The sequence below is a fragment of the Coregonus lavaretus genome, assembly GCF_964263955.1.
Source record: "Coregonus lavaretus genome assembly, chromosome: 34".
Taxonomy (NCBI): domain Eukaryota; kingdom Metazoa; phylum Chordata; class Actinopteri; order Salmoniformes; family Salmonidae; genus Coregonus; species Coregonus lavaretus.
In genome coordinates this window covers 3,212,943-3,230,442 of record NC_140021.1, presented here as the reverse complement: position 1 = coordinate 3,230,442, position 17,500 = coordinate 3,212,943, and the positions used below count along the sequence as shown (strand labels likewise).

Here is a 17,500-nt window from a genome sequence, read left to right as displayed (position 1 = left end):
TAATTGTTTTATTCTGTGTTGTTACAGCATTCAACCTACATAATGCATAGTGCATTTAATGTAAAAAAAAAAAAAAATTGAAACAGAAAACATTATTTTGTAATAATTGAACTGAAACCAAACCGACCTCGCTCAGCACTCATGGATAGAGCAGTAAAGGGATGTTTCTAAACAGAACCAGTCAGCTGTGTATTCTGTAGTCATTTCTCTGGGTCAGAGTGGACCGGACTAAGTTCAGGAGGATCATGCTCCCCTCTCTTTCTGCCTGTGGGTTTGGTAACGTTGTGGTAACTTTAGGAACCGGGTAGGGGAACCCTGAAAGGGAGAGACATCCCCCTCTCCGAACAAGGTTTCTCCCCAGGTCAGAGGTTAGAGGTGAGGCTCACTCAGAGGGGAAAACAGAGATACCCCTCCTCTCCCTCTCCCTCCCTGTCCCCCACCCTCCCCTGCTCATTAGCTCCCCCTTGGGTCAGAGATGTGCCTCTGCGGTGTCTGTGAGTCCAGGTGCATCTGTGGCTCAGGCAGAGAGAGCCTCCGCTGGGCGTCAGGGTCCAGCCCACTCGCCCCTGCCATTGACCCCATCTCTGCCACTGACCCCATTCCTGAACCTGACCCCATCCCTGACCCCAACCAATCCCCAACCCCTAGGTCTAGCGCCAGGCTGCCCAGTCCAGAGTGGGCTCGTCGTGCCTCGGTGGGGCTGACCAGAGGCGAGTCCTGGGGGTGCAGCTCAGCAGGGCTGCGGAGAGAGTCACATGACTTGCTGGGGAACTCCTCAAAGTCCTGGAGGATAGACGCAGCAAGGAGGGATTCAGTGAAGACTGTATGGAGTGTGTGTGTGGGTGTGTGTGCACGTGTACATCCGGGTGTATGATTGCATGTGTGTCTACAGGTGTATCTGCATGTACGACTGGTCTCAAAGACGTAACATGGTAAACAAAAATCCAGGACACTCAAATTAGTATGATATTTTATGTTTGGCATGGTTACATAAGACATATTACTTAAGGTAAAAATGAAAGGAGGGTGGTTGGTCAGGGTGGATGGGTGGCCGTATAACGTGAATGTCTAGCAACCCAAAGTTTAAGTGTTCGAATCTCATCACGGACAACTTTAGCAACTTCCCCTAACCTTAACTCCTAACCTTAACCCTAACCCTAACCTTAACCTTAACCCTAACTCCTAACCTTAACCCTAACTCCTAACCTTAACCCTAACTCCTAACCTTAACCCTAACCCTAACCTTAACCCTAACCCCTAGAGCTAACATTAGCCAGCTAGATAGCAACCTAGTTAACATTAGCCACAACAAAATTGAATTTGTAACATATCATACATTTAAAAAATCCGTAACATATTGTACGTTTTGCAAATACGTAACATATTGTATCATACGAATTGTATATCATACTAAATGGATGATGGATATCCACAAATGAACACATATCATACGACACATAACATACTGTATCATACTAAATGTGCATGAGTGTCTCGGATTTACGTACAGAATAATATGAAATGCTCTGAGACCATGTTGGTCTATCTCCTGTATGTGTGTAGTACCTGTGAGAGTGAGGCCAGTGTCTCTGACTGCACCAGCCTTTCTCCAGGACCGGGTCCAGGGCCAGGTCCGGGGCCAGGGTAGGGTGAGGCCTGAGGGGGAGACAACACGGTGCTGTAGGCTGGGGGCACCAGGGCCATCTGGCGTTGTAGTAGCTGCATGATCGCCCCGATGTCTGTCGACATCCTCGTTTCCAGCCTGAAGAGAGAGACACACAGACATAGATAAGCACACACATGCAGGCATGGCCTCAGCCTACCAGAGGGCCTTTGACCTCAATAAGACTTTACAATGGACACTGACTGGATAAGAGCAAAGGTGAGTAAAATAACAGTTATTCCACAGAGAGAGAGAGAGAGAGAGAGAGAGAGAGAGAGATAGAGAGAGAGAGTGTGAGAGAGGGGGGAGAGAAAGAGAGAGGGGGAGGGGGGGTGAGAGGGAGAGAGGGTGGAGAGAGAGAGAGTTGGGGAGAGAGAGAAGGAGAGAAGAGAAGAGGGAGGAGAGAGAGAGAGTGCGAGAGAGAGAGAGGTGGGAGGGAGAGAGGGGGGAGGGAGAGAGGGGGGAGGGAGAGAGGGGGAGAAAGAGAGAGGGGGGAGAGAGAGGTGGAGAGAAAGAGAGAGGTGGAGAGAGAGGGAGAGGAGATGTCTCTGTCAGAAGCAGACAGAGTAATGGTGAGGCAGGGTTTAAGAGAGAGGTGAGCGCCAGGCCCATTAGCTCCCTACATGGGTACCTCCATTACTCTGACAGGGGACAGACTTGTAGCAGACACAGGGGTAAAGGGATAATGGAAGCGGCTACAGTGGAGTAGCAGAGTAGCAGACATGTCCTAACCATTTTCTCAGAGGGCTACAGCAGTTAATGGTTTGATCTTTAACAGTAGCAATAAATCCCACTGATACGTGGTCTGTGATTTTACAGTGTCTTAAAGCCACACTCCTAAATCTTTTTCTATCCAGAATGAATTATATAATACAGGTAACTAGCAAAATAATGGAAACACTGGATTAAATGAGAGATAGAAAGTACACTGAACAAAAATATTAACGCAACATGCAACCATTTCAACGATTTTAATGAGTTACAGTTCATATAAGGAAATCAGTCAATTGAAATAAATTAACATACTATCATGCTTAGGGTCATGTATAAAAATGCTGGACTATGCCTCCAAAAGGTGACAATGCCTCCATCCACAGGACACGAGTGGTTACTGAATGGTTTGATGAGCATGAAAACAATGTCAACCATATGCCATGGCCGTCTCAGTCACCAGATCTCAACCCATTTGAACACTTTTTGAATTTCTCGTGGAAGAATGGAGTCGCATCCCTCCAATAGAGTTCCAGACACTTGTAGAATCTATTATGTTGGTGTTTCCTTTACTTTGGTGGTTACATGTATAACTGAATGTTGAAAGAACATTTTAAACTAATGAAATTGTAATGAGCTTGGCCCGAGTTGGCAACCATCCAGTCTTGCCCCTCTTCCTGTGCCCTGTCTCTGTCCCTGTGCCCTGTCCTTGTCCCTGTCCCCTGTCCCTGCCTCTGTCCCCTGTCCCCTGTCCCTGCCTCTGTCCCTGTGCCCTGTCCCTGTGCCTGTCCCTGTGCCCTTTCCCAGTGCCCTGTCCCTGTGCCCTTTCCCTGTCTCTGTCCCTGTGCCCTGTCCTTGTCCCTGTCCCCTGTCCCTGTCCCTGTCTCTGTCCCTGTGCCCTTTCCCTGTCTCTGTGCCCTTTCCCTGTCCCTGTCCCTGTCTCTGTCCCTGTGCCCTTTCCCTGTCTCTGTGCCCTTTCCCTGTCTCTGTCCCTGTGCCCTGTCCTTGTCCCTGTCCCCTGTCCCTGCCTCTGTCCCCTGTCCCTGCCTCTGTCCCTGTGCCCTTTCCCAGTGCCCTGTCCCTGTGCCCTTTCCCTGTCTCTGTCCCTGTGCCCTGTCCTTGTCCCTGTCCCCTGTCCCTGTCCCTGTCTCTGTCCCTGTGCCCTTTCCCTGTCTCTGTGTCCTTTCCCTGTCCCTGTCCCTGTCTCAGTCCCTGTGCCCTGTCCCCGTCTCAGTCCCTGTGCCCTTTCCCTGTCTCTGTGCCCTTTCCCTGTCTCTGTCCCTGTGCCCTGTCCCTATGCCCTTTCCCTGTCTCTGTCCCTGTGCCCTGTCCCTGTGCCCTTTCCCTGCCTCTGTCCCTGTCCCTATCTATGTCCCTGTGCCCTGTCCCTGTGCCCTTTCGCTGTCTCTGTCACTGTGCCCTTTCCCTGTCTCTGTCCCTGTGCCCTGTCCCTGTCTCTGTCCCTGTGCCCTGCCTCTGTCCCTGTGCCCTGTCCCCTGTCCCTGTGCCCTGTCCCTGTCTCAGTCCCTGTGCCCTGTCTCTGTCCCTGTGCCCTGTCCCTGTCTCTGTCTCAGTCCCTGTGCCCTGTCCCTGCCTCTGTCCCTGTGCCCTGCTCTGTCCCTCTCTCTGTCCCTGTGCCCTGTCCCTGTGCCCTGCCTCTGTCCCTGCCTCTGTCTCTGTGCCCCGTCCATGTGCCCTGTCCCTCTGTCCCTGTCCCTGCATGTCTCTGTCCCTGCATTTCTCTGCCCCTGCCCCTGTGCCCTGTCCCTGTCCCTGCATGTCTCTCTCCCTGCATTTTTCTGTCCCCGTCTCTGTCCCTGCATGTCTCTGTCCCTGCATGTCTCAGTCTGTCCCTGCATGTCTCTGCATGTCTCTGTCTCTGCATGTCTCTGTCCCTGCAGGTCTCTGTCCCTGCATGTCTCTGTCCCTGCAGGTCTCTGTCCCTGCAGGTCTCTGTCCCTGCAGGTCTCTGTCTCTGCAGGTCTCTGTCTCTGCAGGTCTCTGTCTCTGCAGGTCTCTGTCTCTGCATGTCTCTGTCCCTGCATGTCTCTGTCCCTGCATGTCTCTGTCTGTCTCTGCAGGTCTCTGTCCCTGCATGTCTCTGTCCCTGCAGGTCTCTGTCCCTGCAGGTCTCTGTCCCTGCAGGTCTCTGTCTCTGCAGGTCTCTGTCTCTGCAGGTCTCTGTCTCTGCAGGTCTTATGGGAGATTTTTAGTTAACTACTTAGATAACATAACAAACCAAATATATTAATTATTTATGTTGTAGAATGAAACGCCTATATGCCCTATATGCCTATGGATTAAGAACCAATTAAAGGGTTAAAACAGAGCCATGATGAAATGGCTCTATAGGTATTTTTCCATTACATATATTATAATATGCAATATTACAATGGTAGAGACATTTCTTTAGTAAAATGCTGTGCTTCTGACAAAATTATGGTTTCCTCTAGCTCCCTGCAGCTGGTCTGTAGTCAAGGATATGGGATGGAGATAAACTTCAGGAACAGATACCTGTATAGACCTGTATTGTTTCTCGTTGCTTCTGAGTAACCTGGTCACACGGTCAGGACAAAGAGCCTCAGAATGACCAATGTTTTTTTTCTGTTCATCCTAGACAAAGAGTCTCAGAGGGAAAACAGTTTTTCAGTTCATCCTGTCTTTTACTATCCTCCAACGGTGCAGCTGTGTGGAGACGGGAGTAGCAACGGAACTAACGTTATCACTTGTTTGTGCGCTATGACCCGATACACATAGCCTGACCCGATACATATAGCCACATACACATAGTCACAAGAAGAAACCATAGTGGCTCAATGTCCACGGAGGGTGGCTGTTTGGATAAAGAGGGGGTTCCGGTATGATATGAAAAGGAGACCAAGCAGACATGGGGATAGACAGGAAAGAAGCCAATTTTTCAGTTGACTCCCCAAGTAAACGATACGTTAAAACTATAGGTTGAACATAGTTAAATCTTTTAAAACTTTAGTTAATCACAAAGACTAAGCAGTACGACTAAGTGAATACAGAGTGTGGTACAGAGTGGTACACAAGGAGGGAGCCTGAGACAGAGTCAGGTCATGGCTCCTGGGAATGGGCCTGCTCATTCTTACTCTGTGTGGGAAATATACACTATGCATGAGAACTGTACATGTCTGAGAACTGATTATACTGCTATGCATGAAGCCATGCACGAGGAATGTCTTAAATGTATATGGCTGAGAATGGGGTTATGGACCTGCCATGTTTAAACCATATTTAAGTATTGATTGATATGTTTTATAATGTGTTATGGGTTAGATGGGATGTTTTATGTGCAAATGTATCTGGAGACTTTGTGTGCAGAGGGGGCCGATCTCTGAAACAGGTGAACTGGGACAGGCTGCAGGAGTGTGCACTTCCTAATCTCAAGGTTTCTCCTGACTGATAATAATAATAATAATAATAATAATAATAATAATAATAAGCCATCTAGCAGACGCTTTTATCCAAAGCGACTTACAGTCATGTGTGCATACATTTTTACATATGGGTGGTCCCGGGGATCGAACCCCCTACCCTGGCGTTACAAGCGCCGTGCTCTACCAGCTGAGCTACAGAGGACCGTAAGACATGGCTCTGTTATTTTTTCCATGAGAAAGCTTGGTCCTGCCACTATTGTTTCCAAGTCTGAATAAATAGGAGGAGGAGGAGAAGTCAGATTTCACCACTATCAGTGGGAGGAGCGGTCAAAGGATGAAGATTTGGAGACAATGGAGGAAGAACTAAACAGGGAGGGATTAGGCTAAAAGTATGTAAAATGTGCAGGAATAGAACTAAATATAAACTGAGGGCCAAGTGTTGGGAATTCAGATGCTCTGCAGACCACCTCGGCTTTATCTAATTATAATAAAGTCTATCTTAATTCTACAAAAACTCTGGAAATACTTTGTTTTTTATCAAGAATAAGGACAATTCTCCATGACAGTCTCTGTCCCTGCATGTCTCTGCATGTCTCAGTCTCTGCCTGTCTCTGTCACCTCATGCCTCTGTCCCTGCATGTCTCAGTCTGCCTCAGTCTGTCCCTGCATGTCTCAGTCTGTCCCTGCATGTCTCTGTCCCTGCATGTCTCAGTCTGTCCCTGCATGTCTCAGTCTGTCTCTGCATGTCTCAGTCTGTCCCTGCATGTCTCAGTCTGTCCCTGCATGTCTCAGTCTGTCCCTGCATGTCTCTGTCCCTGCATGTCTCAGTCTGTCCCTGCATGCCTCAGTCTGTCCCTGCATGTCTCTGTCCCTGCATGTCTCAGTCTGTCCCTGCATGTCTCAGTCTGTCCCTGCATGTCTCAGTCTGTCCCTGCATGCCTCAGTCTGTCCCTGCATGTCTCTGTCCCTGCATGTCTCAGTCTGTCCCTGCATGCCTCAGTCTGTCCCTGCATGTCTCTGTCCCTAAATGTCTCAGTCTGTCCCTGCATGTCTCAGTCTGTCCCTGCATGTCTCAGTCTGTCCCTGCATGCCTCAGTCTGTCCCTGCATGTCTCAGTCTGTCCCTGCATGTCTCAGTCTGTCCCTGCATGTCTCTGTCCCTAAATGTCTCAGTCTGTCTCTGCATGTCTCAGTCTGTCCCTGCATGTCTCAGTCTGTCCCTGCATGTCTCTGTCCCTGCATGTCTCAGTCTGTCTCTGCATGTCTCAGTCTGTCCCTGCATGTCTCTGCATGTCTCAGTCTGTCCCTGCATGTCTCTGCGTGTCTCAGTCTGTCTCTGCATGTCTCAGTCTGTCTCTGCATGTCTCTGTCCCTGCATGTCTCAGTCTGTCCCTGCATGTCTCAGTCTGTCCCTGCATGTCTCTGTCCCTGCATGTCTCAGTCTGTCTCTGCATGTCTCAGTCTGTCTCTGCATGTCTCTGTCCCTGCATGTCTCAGTCTGTCCCTGCATGTCTCAGTCTGTCTCTGCATGTCTCAGTCTGTCCCTGCATGTCTCAGTCTGTCCCTGCATGTCTCAGTCTGTCCCTGCATGTCTCTGCATGTCTCAGTCTGTCCCTGCATGTCTCTGCATGTCTCAGTCTGTCCCTGCATGTCTCAGTCTGTCCCTGCATGTCTCTGTCCCTGCATGTCTCAGTCTGTCTCTGCATGTCTCAGTCTGTCCCTGCATGTCTCTGCATGTCTCAGTCTGTCCCTGCATGTCTCTGCATGTCTCAGTCTGTCTCTGCATGTCTCAGTCTGTCCCTGCATGTCTCTGCATGTCTCAGTCTGTCTCTGCATGTCTCAGTCTGTCCCTGCATGTCTCTGCATGTCTCAGTCTGTCTCTGCATGTCTCAGTCTGTCCCTGCATGTCTCTGCATGTCTCAGTCTGTCTCTGCATGTCTCAGTCTGTCCCTGCATGTCTCTGCATGTCTCAGTCTGTCTCTGCATGTCTCAGTCTGTCCCTGCCTGTCTCTGCATGTCTCAGTCTGTCTCTGCATGTCTCAGTCTGTCTCTGCATGTCTCAGTCTGTCCCTGCCTGTCTCTGCATGTCTCAGTCTGTCTCTGCATGTCTCAGTCTGTCCCTGCATGTCTCTGCATGTCTCAGTCTGTCCCTGCCTGTCTCTGCATGTCTCAGTCTGTCTCTGCATGTCTCAGTCTGTCCCTGCATGTCTCTGCATGTCTCAGTCTGTCCCTGCATGTCTCTGCATGTCTCAGTCTGTCTCTGCATGTCTCAGTCTGTCTCTGCATGTCTCTGTCCCTGCATGTCTCTGTCCCTGCATGTCTCTGTCCCTGCATGTCTCTGTCCCTGCATGTCTCTGTACCTGCATGTCTCTGTACCTGTTGAGTTGTTGCTGCAACAGGTCAAGTCTGTTTTCCAGCTCGGTGCGCTGCCTGCGGCTGATGCTGTTGATGTGTGTGTTGAGGGGGGGAGGGGAAGGCAGGCTGCAGCGTGGCAGCTCCTGGTACTCACGACTGCCCCGACTCTCCCCCCAGAAACTGAAGATGTTTGAGACCCCCGAAAATGCTCCTGTTTGTGAAGAAGAGAGGGGAGAGAGGTGAAGAATAGGGTATGAAGTCATATTCTATTGTTTTATATTGTCTGTGTGTTTTAATTTTTTCTATTTAACCTTTATTTAACTAGGCAAGTCAGTTAAGAACAAATGATTCTTTACAATGACGGCGTACACCGGCCAAACCCGGACGACGCTGGGCCAATTGTGCACCACCCTATGGGACTCCCAATCACGGCCGGTTGTGATACAGCCTGGAATCGAACCAGGGGGTCTGTAGTGACACCTCAAGCACTGAGATGCAGTGCCTTAGACCGCTGCGCCACTCGGGAGCCCAGGCTGTGTGTGTGTCTGTGTGTCTGTGTGTCTGTCTGTGTGTCTGTGTGTGTGTCTGTGTGTCTGTGTGTGTGCCCAGACCCACCTGAGAGTGCATTGCATGTGTTGCCCCCCTTGGGGTCCCCCTCCCCCTCGGGAGTGTCCCTGAAGTTCAGAGTGGTGGCCTGACCCGGGGACATCTCATGCAGAGCTGACAGAGGGGTGGGGCATGTGACCACAGACTCCTCCCCCTCGTCACCGCTGGAGTGGGAGGACACTGAACTCCGAGGCCCCTCCCAGTCTGGCTCAAGCCCCTCCCCATGCTTACTGGCCGCCTCCTTCCGTCTCTGCCGAACTGTCTTGATGGATCTCTCCTTTTTTATCTCTCCTGCATCTGCGTCGTCTGAAAGCAGAAGAAACAGGGAAAGACAGATGATGACACACTGGATGGAATTGGAAAACTTGATTTGTGATGTACAACTAAGTGTGTATGGTCATCATGGGATATTGGGTGTTCTTCTGGGCACCACAGAGAGAGTTTAGCTCTCATAAACGGAGACGAAGCAGTGAAAGGGAATGTTGTGGTTACCCTTCTCTGTCCGGCGGCGAAATGATAATTTGCGTCTGCGCAGTTTGTTGAATCCTACACAGTCTGAGTTGTTACTTTCTGGAGAGCCAGGAATCATATTGGTCTGCAGGGATTAACAAAAGAAAACATCTTGAAAAATCACACACTGACGTTAAAGGACTTATGTAGTATCAATGCGTAAATAGCCCACATTTATATTCATCAATTCATATTTGAATATGCATTTTTATGGTCTTGAATTTAGAATCAAAGGGCAGAGGAAACACTCACATCCCGGAGGTCAAAGGTGATCTCCAGGTTCATCCAGAAGTGGTCGGAGAACTCAGGGTACATGTTTAACACCTCCAGGACGTCTTCTCTGTGGATCTTATGGAGGTCACAGTAGGTCAGAGCTCTCACGTCGGCATTGGACTTCCCAGCCCGCCCGTACAGGTTGATAGGCTCGCCAAAGATGTCATTCTTCCCTGCGGGAGACGAGACTGTATTGTACTGTATTTTACATACATTGAAAACTGTGAACGTTAAACAGTCCTATATGTTATTACTGAGAAGTCACACGGCAAACCTACAGATTTTAAATAATCAAAATGGTACACAGTACTAGCGCTTGTTTAATGAGATAGCGTTTCACCCCTCTTGAGTGCCCTGTTCTCGAAGCTCTGTGAGGTACAAGTAGGACCAATTGTTTCCCAGTAGATGGCAGTGTTGGTTCATTTTTATTTATTTGGTTCCCTGGCACATCTCTGATTCTCTGAATATACCACATTCAGTTTTCTATACGTTCCCCTTAGGAATACATGCGACACAAGCCGTAGTAGAACCTATACTATTTGGGTTGATAGTAGCTCCGATCCTCTATCATCCTCACCCAAGATGGCCACCACCACGTCGCCTCTGAGGATCTCAATGGAGCCACGGGAGATGAAGTAGATGGCGGTGAGCACGTCGCCGGCGTGCACCAGGGTGTCGCCAGGCGGGGCGTGGGTGGTCTTGAACTTCATGGCCAGGGCTCGCAGACAGCCCTTCGTGGAGCCCTTGAAGGCCTTGCAGTTCTCCAGGAGGGTACGGTTGAGGTGGAGGCATATATCAGCCTGAAGACACTCTGGGAACCCCTTTAACACCTGGTAGAGAGAGGTAGGGAGGGGGAGGGAGAGAGAGGGAGAGAGGGGGGGTGAGGGAGGGAGGGGAGAGAAAGGGGGAGGGAGTATTTAGTTGGAGGGAGAGAGAGGGTGGTGGAGAGAGAGAGAGAGAGAGAGAGAGAGAGGGGTGTAGAGAGAGAAGGGTGAATGGAGGGGGGTGGGGGTAGAAAGATGGGAGGGGGAGAAAGAGAGAGCGAGAGGGGAGGGAGTGAGAGAAAGAGAGGGGGTATTTAGTGGGAGGGTGAGAGAGAGGGTGGGGGAGAGAGGGGGAGGGAGGGGGGGTGGGAGGGAGAAAGGAGGGAGAGAGGGTGATACTAACTAAAAAGTCTGCAGCATAGCTAGATATTTACACGACACCCTTATCCAGAGCAACTTACAGTAAGCATTGAGTAGATACATTTTTCTTACTTGTCCCCAATGGGAATCGAACCCACAACCCTGGCGTTGCAAGCGCCATGCACCACCAACTGAGCCGTCAATTACTTTCAACAACAAACCTAAAACTATTCTGTAAAAAATATATTTACCCAACAAAACAGCAATATTTCATCAGTAATCTGTTGATATACATTCACAGGGCTCGTAAGGCTTCAGCTCTACTATGTAGATATAATGAGCCTTATTCATGATTTTCTCCTCTAGCAAGGAGCTTGCCACAACTACATTTCAGAGGAAGGAGTGGACATTTTTCTATATGTGACTCTGGGATAAAGCTGTCAGACCAGACCAATGTCTCGAAACACCTCCTCTTCTTAAACCTTAATACTCTACTCTTGTCCATCTCTAGACAGACAGACAGACAGACAGACAGACAGACAGACAGACAGACAGACAGACAGACAGACAGACAGACAGACAGACAGACAGACAGACAGACAGACAGACAGACAGACAGACAGACAGACAGACAGACAGACAGACAGACAGACAGACAGACAGACAGACAGACAGACAGACAGACAGACAGACAGACAGACAGACAGACAGACAGACAGACAGACAGACAGACAGACAGACAGACAGACAGACAGACAGACAGACAGACAGACAGACAGACAGACAGACAGACAGACAGACAGACAGACAGACAGACAGACAGACAGACAGACAGACAGACAGACAGACAGACAGACAGACAGACAGACAGACAGACAGACAGACAGACAGACAGACAGACAGACAGACAGACAGACAGACAGACAGACAGACAGACAGACAGACAGACAGACAGACAGACAGACAGACAGACAGACAGACAGACAGACAGACAGACAGACAACGACTGATTCAGTCAGACAGACATGAGGCGGGGGCTCCATCACGACGACCATTATAATCTCTCAACACAACATAATGAGGATGTTGAGCAAACAAGCAACTTGGCCGGTTTGTTTCCTCTGTATCTTTTAAATGATTTATTAAGTCAAAAACACGGGAGTTCAGACGCAATATTGCAATTTCATGTTGGGATTTTTTTTCTCCCAAATTGCGTTAAGATGCACTTCCAGAATATATCATGGAATAAGGCAATGGTTACATCATTATTGCAGTTGCCACTTAAAGCATGTTGGAGAGAGTCTAGGCTCAGTCCTAGAGAGAGAAAGAGAGAGAGAGAGAGAGAGATACAACCTATATTTATGTTTATTTATTTTCCCTTTTGTACTTTAACTATTTGCACATCATTACAACGCTGTTTGTAGACATAATATGACATTTGAAATGTCTTTCTTCCTTTGGAACTTCTGAGTGTAATGTTTACTGTTAATATTTTTTGTTTATTATCTACTTCACTTGCTTTGGCAATGTTAACATATGTTTCCCATGCCAATAAAGCCCTTACATTGAAATTGAATTGCGAGAAAGAGAGAGAGGCTCAGTCCTAGAGAGAGAGAGTGAGCGAGAGAGAGAGGCTCAGTCCTAGAGAGAGAGAGAGAGAAGCAGGAAAGGGTGGCCACAGCACTCAAGGGAGTGATTGAAAAAGCTTCTTCCACTTTCCCCAATGCACAAGTGGTTATCTCCACCCTGCTACCACGAAAATACTTTCACCCTGCCACAATCCAGCGGGTGAATGCAAGCATTTCGAGAGACTGTGCCTCAAAACCTAATGTCTACCTGGCCCACCACTCCACCCCGGACATGAACAGCCTTTAGGACCAGGTCCACCTCTACAAGGCAGCAATCCCAACTTTTGCCAGGACCCTGAAGGACGTCACCCTCAACCGTAGCCCCAGCACCTCACACAGGAGCAACAGAGCAAAGGACATGCCGCCCAGACCTGCAAGATCCCCTCCTGAAGGACCTGCACCGAGAGAACCCACACCAAGGGGACCTACACCCAGACCACAGCATCATCAGCCACACCCCAACCAGCTAAGACCACCCCAAGCAAACCCTGGCCACAACATATATAGGCCCCCCCATATCAGACCTATGCCCCTTCTGCCCATCCCATGCCCCCCGCCCCTGCGGCAAGGACCTCAACATGACAGCAGGACATATGCCCAGGCCGCGAGCAGAGCAACAGGCCCAACCCCCACTATTACACACGTCCAAGCACCATCCTGCGACCTAAGAGGTATGTATCAGATGCTCAACATAATCTGCTCACACCTACGTTGATGGTCCGGGCATAAACCACACTAGACACTATGGAACACAAAGCTTTTACTATCTCATCTTGTAATATACAAGGTCTGAGGTCGTCTGCATTTGGCCTAAAGAGCAGGAAGCCAGACTTCATCAAAGAAATAGGAAATACAGACATTTTCATCCTACAAGAAACATGATATTAAGGAGACGGACCGACTGGTTGCCCTCGAGGTTACAGAGAGCTGGTAGTCCCATCCACCAAACTACCAGGTTTTGAAACAGAGAAGAGACTCAGGGGGTATGCTAATTTGGTATAGAGCAAACCTAACCCACTCTATTAAATTAGTCAAAACAGGAACCTTTTACATTTGGCTAGAAATTAATAAGGAGATTATCTCAACTGAGAAAAATGTCCTCATGTGTGCTACCTATATCCCCCAAATAGAATCCCCATACTTTAACGATGACAATCAAAAAATGTCAAGCAGACCACCTAAGAAAATTTAAAACAATGACAAATGGTTTGATGAAGAATGCAAAAACCTAAGAAAGAAATTGAGAAACCTATCCAACCAAAAACATAGAGACCCAGAAAACCTGAGCCTATGCCTTCACTATGGTGAATCACTAAAACAATACAGAAATACACTACGGAAAAAGAAGGAACAGCACGTCAGAAATCAATCCATAGACTCTAACCACTTCTGGGAAAATGGGAAAACTCTAAACAAACAACAACATGAAGAGTTATCTATCCACAACGGAGCACTTCTCCAATCTTTTTGGCCATATAACAAAGAGCAAACAGCAAAACATATACATGATAAATTACAAATCTTAAAATCAACTATTAAAGACTACCAGAACCCACTGGATTCTCCAATTACACTGAATGAACTACAAGACGAATTAAACTGTCCAACCCAAAAAGGCACGTGGGGTTGATGGTATCCTAAATGAAATGATAAACTATACAGACCACAAATTCCAGTTGGCAACTCTTTAACATCATCCTCAACTCTGGCATATTCCCCAATATTTGGAACCAAGGACTGATCACCCCAATCCACAAAAGTGGAGGCAAATTTCACACCAATAACTACCGTGGGATATGCATCAACAGCAACCTTGGGAACATCCTCTGCATTATCATTAACAGCAGACTCATATATTTCCTCAGCGAAAACAATGTACTGAGCAAATGTCAAATTGGCTTTTTACAAAATTATTGTACGACAGACCACGTATTCACCCTGCACACCCTAATTGACAAACAAACAAAACAAAACAAAGGCAAAGTCTTCTCATGCTTTGTTGATTTCAAAAAAGCTTTCAACTCAATTTAGCATGATGGCCTGCTTTACAAATTGATGGAAAGTGGTGTTGGGGGAAAAACATGTAACATTATAAAATCCATGTACACAAACAACAAGTGTGTGGTTAAAATTGCCAAGAAACACACACATTTCTTTCCACAGGGCCGAGGGGTGAGACAGGGATGCAGGTTAAGCCACACACACTTCAACATGTACAGTGGTGTGAAAAAGTGTTTGCCCCCTTCCTGATTTCTTATTTGTTTGCATGTTTGTCACACTTAAATGTTTCAGATCAAACACATTTAAATATTAGTCAAAGATGACACAAGTAAACACAAAATGCAGTTTTGAAATGAAGGTTGTTATTATTAAGGGAAAACAAAATCCAAACCCACATGGCCCTGTGTGAAAAAGTGATTGCCCCCTACAACCTAATAACTGGTTGGGCCACCCTTAGCAGCAACAACTGCAATCAAGCGTTTGCGATAACTTGCAATGAGTCTTTTACAGCGCTGTGGAGGAATTTTGGCCCACTCATCTTTGCAGAATTGTTGTAATTCAGCCACATTGGAGGGTTTTCGAGCATGAACTGCCTTTTTAAGGTCATGCCACAGCATCTCAATAGGATTCAGGTCAGGACTTTGACTAGGCCACTCCAAAGTCTTCATTTTGTTTTTCTTCAGCCATTCAGAGGTGGACTTGCTGGTGTGTTTTGGATCATTGTCCTGCTGCAGAACCCAAGTTTGCTTCAGCTTGAGGTCACGAACAGATGGCCGGACATTCTCCTTCAGGATTTTTTGGTAGACAGCCGAATTCATGGTTCCATTTATCACAGCAAGTCTTCCAGGTCCTGAAGCAGCAAAACAGGCCCAGACCATCACACTACCACCACCATATTTTACTGTTGGTATGATGTTCTTTTTCTGAAATGCGGTGTTACTTTTATGCCAAATGTAATGTCCACAGAGTATTTTCCCAAAGGTCTTGGGGATCATCAATATGTTTTCTGGCAAAAATGAGATGAGCCTTAATGTTCTTTTTGCACAGCAGTGGTTTTTGTCTTGGAACTCTGCCATGCAGGCCATTTTTGCCCAGTCTCTTTCTTATGGTGGAGTCATGAACACTGACCTTAACTGAGGCAAGTGAGGCCTGCAGCTCTTTGGATGTTGTTGTGGGGTCTTTTGTGACCTCTTGGATGAGTCGTCGCTGCGCTCTTGGGGTAATTTTGGTCGGCCGGCCACTCCTGGGAAGGTTCACCACTGTTCCATGTTTTCGCCATTTGTGGATAATGGTCCCAAAGCTTTAGAAATGGCTTTATAATCTTTTCCAGACGATTGGATCTCAATTACTTTCTTTCTCATTTGTTCCTGAATTTCTTTGGATCTCAGCATGATGTCTAGCTTTTGAGGATCTTTTGGTCTACTTCACTTTGTCAGGCAGGTCCTATTTAAGTGATTCCTTGATTGAGAACAGGTGTGGCAGTAATCAGGCCTGGGTGTGGCTAGAGGAATTGAACTTAGGTGTGATAAACCACAGTTGAGTTGTGTTATAACAGGGGGGGCAAACACTTTTTCACACAGGGCCATGTAGGTTTGGATTTTGTTTTCCCTTAATAATAACAACAAATTTCAAAACTGCATTTTGTGTTTACTTGTGTTATCTTTGACTAATATTTAAATTTGTTTGATGATCTGAAACATTTAAGTGTGACAAACATGCAAACAAATAACAAATCAGGAAGGGGGCAAACACTTTTTCACACCACTGTATATCAACGAATTGGCGAGGGCACTAGAACAGTCTGCAGCAACTGGCCTCACCCTACTAGAATCTGAAGTCAAATGTCTATTGTTTGCTGATGATCTGGTGCTTCTGTCCCCAACCAAGGAGGGCCTACAGCAGCACCTAGATCTTCTGCACAGATTCTGTCAGACAGTAAATCTCAGTAAGGTGTGCCAAAAAAGGTCCAGTTGCCAGGACCACAAATACAAATTCCATCTAGACACCGTTGCCCTAGAGCACACCAAAAAGTATACATACCTCGGCCTAAACATCAGCGCCACAGGTAACTTCCACAAAGCTGTGAACGATCTGAGAGACAAGGCAAGAAGGGCCTTCTATGCCATAAAAAGGAACATAACATTCGACATACCAATTAGTATCTGGCAAAAAATACTTGATTCAGTTATAGAACCCATTGCCTTTTATGGTTGTGAGGTCTGGGGTCCGCTCACCAACCAAGAATTCACAAAATGGGACAAACATCAAATTGAGATTCTGCATGGAGAATTCTGCAAAAATATCCTCCTTATACAACGTAAAACATTAAATAATGCATGTAGCAGAATTAGGCCGATACCCGCTAACTATCAAAATCCAGAAAAGAGCCGTTAAATTCTATAACCACCTAAAAGGAAGCGATTCCCAAACCTTCCATAACAAAGCCATAACCTACAGAGAGATGAAGCTGGAGAAGAGTCCCCTAAGCAAGCTGGTCCTGGGGCTCTGTTCACAAACACAAACAGACCCGACAGACCCCCAGGACAACAACAACAACACAATTAGACCCAACCAAATCATGAGAAAACAAAAATTTAATTACTTGATACATTGGAAAGAATAAAAAAAAAAAACAGAGCAAACTAGAATGCTATTTGGCCCTAAACAGATGCTATTTGGCCCTAAACAGAGAGTACACAGTGGCAGAATACCTGACCACTGTGACTGACCCAAACTTAAGGAAAGCTTTGACCATGTACAGACTCAGTGAGCATAGCCTTGCTATTGAGAAAGGCTGCCGTAGGCAGACCTGGCTCTCAAGAGAAGACAGGCTATGTGCACACTGCCCACAAAATGAGGTGGAAACTGAGCAGCACTTCCTAACCTCCTGACAAATGTATGACCATATTAGAGACACATATTTCCCTCAGCTTACACAGATCCACAAAGAATTTGAAAATAAACCAGATTTTGATAAACTCCCATATCTATTGGGTGAAACACCACAGTGTGCCATCACAGCAGCAAGATGTGTGACCTGTTGCCACAAGAAAAGGGCATCCAGTGAAGAACAAACACCATTGTAAATACAACCCGTATTTATGTTTATTTATTTTCCCTTTTGTACTTTAACTATTTGCACATAATTACAACACTGTTTGTAGACATAATATGACATTTGAAATGTCTTTATTATTTTGGAACTTCTGAGTGTAATGTTTACTGTTAA

The 17,500-nt window shown here is 47.1% G+C and overlaps 1 protein-coding gene across 1 annotated transcript in view; it reads right to left on the bottom strand.

The window, feature by feature from the left end:
* Positions 1-453: 453 nt before the first annotated feature.
* LOC311109212 (voltage-gated inwardly rectifying potassium channel KCNH2-like) overlaps positions 454-17,500 on the bottom strand; it is a gene marked incomplete at both ends in the record, with an annotated part of 27,537 nt that continues 10,490 nt past the window's right edge. Inside the window, 8 exons of the mRNA XM_084152060.1 lie at positions 454-783; positions 1,567-1,762; positions 8,151-8,340; positions 8,745-9,041; positions 9,228-9,330; positions 9,498-9,691; positions 10,096-10,348; positions 12,553-12,665. Coding sequence (XP_084008186.1) covers positions 454-783; positions 1,567-1,762; positions 8,151-8,340; positions 8,745-9,041; positions 9,228-9,330; positions 9,498-9,691; positions 10,096-10,348; positions 12,553-12,665 — 1,676 coding nt within the window. The remainder of the gene's footprint in view (positions 784-1,566; positions 1,763-8,150; positions 8,341-8,744; positions 9,042-9,227; positions 9,331-9,497; positions 9,692-10,095; positions 10,349-12,552; positions 12,666-17,500) is intronic.